Genomic DNA, 9,824 nt, shown 5'->3' with positions numbered 1-9,824 from the left:
GGTGCCACGCCATGGCTCTGCAGATGCTCCTGGCATTTTGCCCCTGAGTCTCTGTGCACAGCTCTTGGCCTGAACCCCTCTTACCGAGGGAAAGAAGACTGTTGCCAAGGACTCCAGGCGAGTGGATTCAGCTCTGGTCAAGGCCCAAGGCACCCAGCCCACCCTGAGACATTGTGTGAACCGGGCAGGGCCTCCAGACACGGCCCCTGCGCCCCACCCCAGCCAGGGTGGTGCTTGTGTGGGAAGGAGTTTAAATCCTGCAGCGAGACCCCTGGACAGGAGAGGCAGAGAGGGCTGGCCGCCATGCACGCTTCCTGCAGCCTCCAGGCCCTGCTGCTGCCGCTGCTGCTGCTGGGGACCACTGCAGCCCTCAGGAAGGATGAGAAGTTGGCCTTGGTGGAACTGCACAACCGCTATCGCGCTCAAGTGACCCCGCCCGCCTCCAACATGCTGCAGATGGTGAGTGGGCTAGTGAGTGGGTGGCGGGGGCTGCGGGGGCAGGGCTGGCCTGGGCCGAGCTGCTTCACACTGCTCCCTCTAGCCAGTGACATTTAACTCACAAGGCTCCACAAGCAGCCCCATTATCCAGATGAGGAAAGTGGGGCCCAGACCCGCTCACTTGAGCTCAAGAGCTGGCACAGGATTCTCATCCTAAGGACCCCACACCTGCACCTGAAACACAGGTGGCCCCAAGAGGGGCAAAAGCTGTGTGAAGATGGTTTTTCAGAGGCCCCTACAAGGGGATGAGAAAGAAAGAGGGCAGCTGGAGCCGGGAGTTTGGCCTAGTGGTAGAGCGCTTGCCTAGCATGCACGAAGACCCGGGTTCGATTCTTTGGAACCACATGCATAGAAAAAAGCTGAAAGTGGTGCTGAGGCTCAAGTGGTAGAGCTCTAGCCTTGAGAAAGTCCAAGGACAGTGCTCAGGCCCTGAGCTCAAGCCCAGGACTGGCCAAAAAAAAAAAAAGAAAAAAAGAAAGAGGGCAGCTGGATGGGTGGGCGAGAACATGAATCAGAGAAGGCTCTGGACTCCCGCAGTTCTGTCTCCATGACTGGCGAGTCCTGTGACCTAGGGGAATGTCCTGTTACTTGGTGGACTCAGTAGCTCATCTGCAGAACTCAGTCATAACGAGCCCTTCGTGTACATAGACTCCTGCAAATGTTATATTGCGCAGGGCTGGTAAGATCTCAAAACATATAAACATAAATACGCTATTTCTAAGTGAGAGAGAAGCATCTAGATGTGGCATGCTCATGCAGAGGATGACAGCCCGATGTGGGGTGGAGGGGACGTCTGTCAGGAAGGGATTGCTATTTGATGGCGGGGTTGGGGCAGGCCATGTGTGAGCTGAGACAGAAGTAAAGGAGATGAAGTGAGGGTCCCCTCCCTGCCTGTCCTCCCACAGGTTTGAAGAGCCCTTGTCCCCAGCCACTCCCCGCAGGTGGCCTGAGAGGCTGGTGGGCAGTGGCCAGTAACCTGTCACTGGTGTCTGACAACAGAGTCTCACTTGGGGAACACAGCGTGAGCCCTGGTCCCCAGCCCTCAGTTCTAAGCTCAGCTCTGTGACTTTGTGACTCTGGACGGACCCCGTGCTCTCCAAAGAGCTCTGTTTCTAGACTGAAAGTTGGGTTCCACCACCCCCTGCACAGTGGCTCAGACAAGGTGACATATGGGACACACATGCGTCACTGCCACCATTCACAGCCCCATTAGCGTGGGCAACCAGCTACTGCAGATGACAAACCAGGAGACCAGATGCTGCTACTGCCAACTCCAGCACTGAGGCCTGGGAGGGACTGTGGGGCCTCAGTTTCCCTATCTGCCAGTCCCTGATGCCCTCCAGCCCACTCCTTTGGCCCTGCGTGCCTTGGGCTCTGGATGCCAGTCCCACCTCGCCCTGGCTAATACCTCACCTTCTAGCCTTGGCTCAGGCTCCTCGCGGCCCCCGGGCCCTCAGTGCTGCCTATGCCATGGAGCCCAGGTAGGCGGTGACTTTAGGAGCATGTGGTTCCTGCCACTGTCCCAGCCTGAATGGATGAAGGATGGATAGACTTCCTTCCAGATGGTGACCACGTGGCCAGTGCAGGTTGCTGTGGAGGTTCTTACCATTCCACAGGGGCCCTGGACCACTCACTGAGAACCCTCAACAAGCCGCGAGTAATGGCGGGTTCCCAGCACGTGGGGAGAAGAGGAATGACAGCAGGAAGCCTCTTCTACGCAGGACTTGTCTCAGTCGTTGGGTATTTGACAAACACATTAGGCGCCCATGGCAGATCCCAAGGTGCATTAGTGTCTTTCTCCAAGAAGCTTACAGGCTAGCCTGGAGCCCCGCAGGTCATCCTGGCACCGTCCTCAACCCCAGCTTCCTGCACCTGCCCCACCTCCCATCATCCAAGTGATTCGGGACACAAATGCCCAGAGGGAAAGGGACTCAGTGAGGCCACAGCAGTGGGAGATTCGAGTCCAGTGCTCTCATCATGCCTTCAGCAGCTGCTCCCTGAAAGCCACTAGTGGATGGTGAATGGATGTGGCTGAATCCTCCCCGTTCCCTCCCCCAGGGTCATCAAAACCCACTGCTTTCGGGCCTGCCTGGCTCTCAAAGCCACAGGGTGGGGCCTGAGTGCAGCAGGCCAGCCATTCCAGGAGAGGCCTAAGACAAAGTTTAATGGGATCCAGGCCTTTCTCCTCAGTCCTTTGGGTCAGACGCCTCATTAATTGTCTTCCCACCCACACTCTGTCTGTCGGCCATGGAAGGGACACAGAGCCTCAGAGATCTTCTGACCCAAAAGGCTCCCTCCCAGGCTTCCATCTGAGGCATCCCCTCCCATGAAAATCACCATTGGCACTTAGACAGCATTGGGTTACCAAGACTCTCAATAGCAGGCAGCAAGTTAAATCACACCCACATACTTCATTTCCTAGGTTTTCTCTGCTGTAATTTCTTTCTTTCTTTCTTTCTTTCTTTCTTTCTTTCTTTCTTTCTTTCTTTTTTTCTCTTTCTTTTTCTTTCCTCCATCACCACCTCCCCCTCCTCCTCCTCTTCTTCCTCCTCCACCTCCTCCTCCTCCCCCTCCTCCTCCTTCTCTTCCTCCTTGTTGGTCATGGAGCTTGAACTCTAGGCCTCAGCATTGTCCCTGAGCTTTCAGCTCAAGTGGTAGAGCACTAGCCTAGCTCAAGGCTAACGCTCTACCACTTGAGCCACAGGGCCACTTCCTGTTTTCTGGTGGTTAATTGAAGATTTTGTGCCTGGGCTGGCTTTGAACCACAATTCTCAGACCTCAGCCTCCTGAGTAGCTAGGATTACAGGGTGAGCCACTGGCACCCAACCTCTGCTGTAATTTCTATTCTTACCAAATGCTTTCTTTCTTTTTTTTTTTTTTTGCCAGTCCTGGGCTTGAGCTCAGGGCCTGAGCACTGTCCTTGGACTTTCTCAAGGTTAGAGCTCTATCACTTGAGCCACAGCATCACTTCTGGCTTTTTTCTATGTATGTGGTACCAAGGAATCAAACCTGGGTCTTTGTGCATGCAAGGCAAACACACTACCACTAGGCCAAACTCCTCCCCCCCTCTTTTTTTTTTTAGTGCTGGTACTGGGCTTGAACTCAGAGCATCACAATCTCACTTGGTATTTTCCCTCAAGGTTGGCCCTCAACCACTTGAGCCATGCCTTCACTTCCGGCTGTATGGTCATTAACTGGAAATAAGAGTCTTAGAATAACTTCTCTGTGCAGGCGGATAGCTATTCAGTTCTTGGTCTATAGTAGCTAGGGTTATAGGCAGGCGCCATGAGCACCTGGCTAATCTGTTTTCTTGGGGAAAAGGTTGTGGGGCAGACAACCTAAGAACACTTAGAAAGGGCAGCTGGCAGGCAAAGGCATGGGGAGGGGTACAAGCCCCCAGTTAGACTGATGGAGGGAAATGGACAAAGTGAACCCCCCAGGTCCCCCCCTGCCTCCGCCATCTCACTGGAGAGGTGGCTATGACCCCGCTTTCCTTAGAGTGTTACTAATGCACACAAACACGGTGTCAGTCAACCTTCCACCCCCCTGCCAGGCTCACAAAGGCTCACACCCGGGGTGATTGAAGCCCTGGGGCGCAGACACCAGCTGTGGCCAGGAGTGCCCTCCTTCAGCGCTGCGGGTAGGCAGGTTTGCCCTCCTGGGGCCCCCTGGACCTTCCTCTGTGACCCCCACAGACGGTGGGCACCTCCACTCAGCCCCCCGCCCTGCTCCCCCCCTGCACCCCACAGAGATGGGACGAGGAGCTGGCTGCCTTCGCCAAGGCCTACGCGGAGAAGTGCGTGTGGGGCCACAACAAGGAGCGCGGGCGGCGCGGGGAGAACCTGTTCGGCATCACGGACGAGGGCATGGACGTGCCGCTGGCCGTGGAAGAGTGGCACCAGGAGCGCCAACACTACAACCTGAGCGCCGGCGCCTGCGAGGAGGGCCAGGTGTGCGGCCACTACACACAGGTGCGGAGAGGGGCAGGGGCCTTGGGCGCAGGTGGGGCTCCGTGGGGGCCTCCGGACCTCCCGGCTGTGCCCTGCAAGAAACTAGGCCTAGCACACAAGACCTCCACCCAAGAGGTCTGCTTCCACCTCACTCAGAAGATACAAAGCACCAAAGCTTAGGAAAACCCAACCCACCCGCTGAGAGGAGGAAGCAGGAGTCTTTCAGCCTGTGTTTCCATTGGTGACCCTCCTAGCCACCCTGTCAGGGTGCTATGCTGTCCTGCGCCCCTCCCCACACCTGTTGTCCAGGGCTGGTGGCCACCAGCAGGTGTCTGTAATGTGTCTGTTCTCTCAGTTGATCTTTCCATATGTATCATGATGTCTAATTTGCTGCTTTTGGGTTTGGGGGAGGTGAGGATTTGAAAGCAATTCTTGTCCCCAGCCATTTTTTCAGGTAGGGTCTTGCATTTTGTCTGGCTGGCCTCAGACCAGGTCCTAGCCTAGTACCCATGCCTCCCATATTGCTGGGATTACAGGGGTGTATCACCATGCTTCTAACCTGGACTGACAAAACGAAAGTAGATCTTGTGGGGTTTTTGTTTTATTCTGTGTCTGTACTGGGGCTTGAGCTCAGCTTTTTCACTTAAGGCTGGCAATCTACTACTGGAGCCACAGCTCCAGTTCTGGTTTTTTGGTGATTCACTGGAGATTAAAAAAAAAAAATCCCATAGACTTTCCTGCCTAAGCTGGCTTTAAACTTCAGTCCTCAGATTTCAGCCTCCTGAGAAGCTAAAATCACAAGCATGAATCACCCATAAAGGCTTAATAAAAGCTATGTATAAGCGAACAATACTTTGTCATTGAATTAATGTCTTGAGGGTCTTCTGATAGCATTTTGTGTCTCAGTCCCTTTTTGCTTATCACTGGGTTCTTGCTGCATTTTGAAATTGTATGTGTGTGTAAATCAGTTAACTGTGGTAACTGAATTTTTTTCCTCTTCCCAAGTAATTGTTGTACAAACGTTAACATAACACAACAAAAAGAAAGCAATCACCCACACTCCTATTCTACTTTTCTGAGCTTCTCAGGATGGTATTTTTAGTGCTAATCTTTACAACACCCTCCCTACCCACTTCCTTCTAAAACACGGCCTTCCCTCCTTGATGCACACCCATCTGAAGGGCCTGTCCCCATCGACTCAAATTTTTCTGGAAGGCAAGTCCATTGTGCACTGCAGGGTCAGAGATAGCAGATTTAAATAGCATGACTCTTGGGCAAACTCTGCCTGGAAACCGTGAGGGGAAGCTGGCAGTGCACAAAGGTTGTTTGAGTTTGATTAAGACAAGAGTTCATTCCAGCAGCTAGGAGACCCAGACCCAGAAACAGGAAGACTTGTGGTACAGAGCAGATTCCATTTTCAAAGTAACTTCCTTTGCTTTCTTGCTTAGACTCTTCTGGTTTATGCCTAAGATTCTACCATTTGAGATTTATTGCTTTGCCTCTGTTCCTTGTTTAAAATGCAAGGGGCCTACAGGAAGAATACACAGGCCTGGGAGGGAGGGCTTGGTGAAACGGTTTAGAGCCACACTCCCCACCTCCCTCTCAGTGTGCCTTCAGGAACTTGGGTCTGTGGATGGCTCCTTGTTCCACCCATAGACGGTTGGTGTATGGGGAAATGGGGAGTCACTCTCTTCCTGCCTCAGCACCTGGACTTGCCCTCCTTCAGGTGGTCTGGAGCAAGACAGAGAGGATTGGCTGTGGTTCCCACTTCTGTGAGACACTCCAGGGAGTTGAGGATACGAACATCCATTTATTGGTGTGCAACTATGAGCCCCCGTAAGTGCTGGGGGAGAGCGGGGGGTGGCAGGATTGGGACAATTGAAGGAATTGTGTGGCTGGGGGTCATCTGGGGTCTGTGTCTGCCAGTGAGCTATGAGGGAACTGACTGACTGAGGGTCTGACTTCACTAGCCAGGGGCCCAGGGGAGCCCCAGGCCACCTAACCAATTATGAGCGGGCGGGAGCAGCCGAGGGGCAAGCAGACAGGTGCGTGGGGATGGGGGCCGGGTTGAAAGGGGATGGATGACCGACCGTGCCTCCAGTGCCAGCCTCACCCATGCAGGGGGAACGTGAAGGGGCAGCGGCCCTACCAGGAGGGGACTCCATGCTCCCAATGCCCTGCTGGCTATGAATGCAAGAACTCACTCTGCACGGATTTGACCGGTGAGAGCACAGGGCGCGGGGGTTGGTGGGGTGACACTGACTGGGTTGTCTGAGGATCTCTGGACCCCCATACACTGTGTATGTTGAAGTGGGGGGGGGCTTGGAGAGCCCTTCCCTCCCTATCTGGCCACTTTGGTGCCCTATCAGATGTCAACCTTTTGCCAATATGGGGCAGTTGCTGGGCTCAGGAACATGGAATGGGCGTGCTCTATGCTTTGGGTGGGTGGGGCCTGTTGTACAGGGGGCGAGTCATGCACCTGTGGAAGCAGAAACCTGGAGGAGCTCCCGAGAAAGCTGGATGCAGGAGCAACTGTATCCATGAAGAAGTAACAGTTAAGCCAGGCTCACTCCTGTAATCCTAGCTACTCAGGAGACTAAGATCTGAGGATCGAGGTTCAAAGCCAGCCTGGGCATTAAAGAACGTGAGACTCTTACCTCCAATTAGCCATCAGAAAACCGGAAGTGGTGCTGTGGTTCAAGGCAGTAGCCTTGGGCTGAAGAGCTCAGGGACAGTGCTCAGGCCAAGAGTTCAAGTCAAAACCGACCAGAAAAAAAGAAAAGTAATACTTGCCATCGGGAGACCTGCATGCTGGAGAGCCGCCCAGGCTGCTGAGTCATCTAGACTGGAGTGGGATGAAGAATGGGGGTTCCACTTGCAGCACTAATGCCAGGCCTTGCCTACCTATCAGAACCCAACAGGGTCCCAGAAGAGACGCAGGATTTGCCTCACCTGGAAATGGAAGCATCAGGCTCTAAGAAAACCAGTATTCCAACAGCAGCCACAGGGAGTCCGTCTTCATTGGTAACAGAGGTCTCAAGCTCCCCAGCAATGACGGTCGTCCCACCTTCCTTAGCAACGGAGGTGCCCTTCTCCATGGCAACAGAGGTTCAGTCTTTCCCAGCCTCGGAGGTCCCTTCTGGTTTTGCAACCCTGAGCCCGCTTTCCTCAGATGAAGGACTAGTTATCTTTCCCCAATCAACCCATGTTCCTGTCCCCAAATCTGTGGACGAAGGAGCCAGCAAGACAAGCATACCCTCTATGAGCCCAGCGGTATCTCCGTACCCCAAGATGCTCCCCACAGAGACAGAAGAGCCCCTCCCACACAACCCTGAGAAGGCTGAGAAAGAGATGAATCTGCCTCCTTCCACGGAGGCCTCAGTGTTTCCAGCCCAGGGCAATCCAGGTGAACTGCAGGCCACTGTGGACCACACTTCCTCCAAGTCCTTGCCCAATTCCAACGCCTCAGCCTTGGCTAATGCCTTGGGTGGGCAGACCCTGGCCCTGCAGTCATCGCTGCCAGGTAAGGCCTGTGGCTCCCTACGTTCTTCCCTCCTGGCTCCAGAATGGCAGCATCCTCTCCCAGCATCGGTGGTCGGGGCATGCCGGGAATGGTCCTCTGAGAAGACGCTTCCTCCCTGGCTGCTGCCTAACGGCCTTGCATGGTGAGGTGGGTGAGAGATTAGGCACAGCTGTCTCCAGGCTAAGGCCTGCCTGGCTTCTTTCTTCCCACAGGGACCGATGAGCCTGAACAGACAAGGCGGAGCTCAAGTCACACCTGGGGCCCTCTCCTCGTGCTGCTGTTTCTTCCCCTGCTGTTGGCTTCCATTTTCTGAGTGGGGCACCAAAGGCAAAGCCCAGTGGAGGAGCAGGGCCTCATCCCCACCCTGGATTGTCTTCCTCCAAATTACAGGCCACAGCTTCTAAGGCAGGTCCTGCTCTGTGGCCCAGCAGCCTCCCCCTCCCCCCCATCTCACCCCATCTACTGGACAGACTCCAGGCCAGCATTCCTATCCCCTTAGGAGCTTCTATGGGGTCCCTGTGGTACAGTCCCAGGGTTCCCCCTCTTCTGGGAGGCCTGCCTCTCAGGAGCCACAGATGGCTCTGAGCAGTGCTCCTGATCTCCAATGGCCTGTGGCCTCAGGCCTACTCTCCTAGGGCCAGACAATCTTGGACTCTCCAAGAGCTCCTGGCATCCTTCCAGACTCCTGGCTTCTTCTTTGAGCTACCTGAGCCCAGAAGAGCTGTCCTCAGGGGGCCTCCTGCTTTCCCAGGGTGAAGGGAGCAGCTACCCAACTGTCAGGTCCCCCCTACCATTTCTAGCTCCCAAACAGTGCATTTCCTGGCTACCAGCCTCTGGAAGGGCAAGACTTCCAGGTTTCGGTCTCCTCCGTGACACCTGCTGGCTGCCAGCCAGGGGCCGCTGCCAGGACTGCACAGGCCTAGCCCAGTCGTGCATGAAGACCTTTCTGGGCGCTCTGTTTGGGCAGTGTCTGCAGCTTGAGCTCTCCAAGTGCCTGCACAAGCGAGGAGGGGGGCCGTAAGGGGCAGATGAAGAACAAGCCCCGCCCAAATGGGGTTCTATGAGTGGAGAGCAGAGAGGGGGTAGGGCTCCCTGAATAAACTCCTGAATAAAGCTTGTCTGAGAGCTTGCAGGAGGCCAAAGAGGCCCAACGCCACCCCTATCCACATGCCTCTCCCCTAAAACACCCCATCCCATCTCTTCCGGTGCTATCCCCCTCCACTCCACCACAAGGGGCTGTGTCAGCAGGGGAGAAGACACAGTCAGGCCTAGGGCCCAGCTGACTCACTCAGCCTCAGGAGCCAGCAGTGTGGCCCAGGCAGACTCGGGGCTCAAGAACAAAGCATGACTTGTGGCCTTGCCACACAGCCATGGAGGACACAGATGAAAATTGTGCCCCTCGAAGGGCCATGCCAGTGCTCATGCTTGGAGGGGGGGGTCCCAAACACTTCCCAAGGGACAGAGCAGGATTGTAGATCAGTGCTGTGGGCCAGGAAAGGCCAAGTGTGTTGGGGAAGGGCGAGCACGTAGGTGAAGGGGGGGCTGGCGTGGTGGGAGCGAGAGCAAGCCAGGGTAGGTGGGCTGCTGCTTGTCTGTGTGGAGATTTGTTAGGGTCTGTGGACCCTAAGAAAGGTCCAAGCACTGAGACTGTTGTGTCCCACCCTACCCCATCCCCGACCTCTCAGCTCAAAGCCCAGCCCTCCAACTCAGTGCCACACCGTGTGTGTGTGTGTGTGTATGTGCGCGCGCGTGCGTGCGTGCACGGGTGTGTGTGTGTGTGTGTGTGTGTGTGTGTGTGTGTGTGTGTGTGTGTGTGACAAAGACCCTGCCCACAAAGATGAGAGGCCCCACAA

The 9,824-nt window shown here is 55.2% G+C and overlaps 1 protein-coding gene across 1 annotated transcript; it reads left to right on the top strand.

Moving 5' to 3' along the window:
• On the top strand, window positions 1-9,085 carry Pi16 (peptidase inhibitor 16). The gene is made up of 6 exons (XM_090355765.1): window positions 1-459; window positions 4,248-4,469; window positions 6,175-6,284; window positions 6,570-6,670; window positions 7,360-7,971; window positions 8,184-9,085. Exons 1-6 carry the CDS (start codon window positions 304-306, stop codon window positions 8,282-8,284), a joined length of 1,302 nt encoding a protein of 433 aa, XP_090211891.1. The 5' UTR covers window positions 1-303; the 3' UTR covers window positions 8,285-9,085.
• The last annotated feature ends 739 nt before the right edge of the window (window positions 9,086-9,824 follow it).

This window comes from Megascapheus bottae, chromosome 22 (assembly GCF_031878675.1).
Source record: "Megascapheus bottae isolate mThoBot1 chromosome 22, mThoBot2.hap1, whole genome shotgun sequence".
Classification (NCBI taxonomy): Eukaryota; Metazoa; Chordata; class Mammalia; order Rodentia; family Geomyidae; genus Megascapheus; species Megascapheus bottae.
This window is presented reverse-complemented; position numbering and strand designations above follow the sequence as displayed.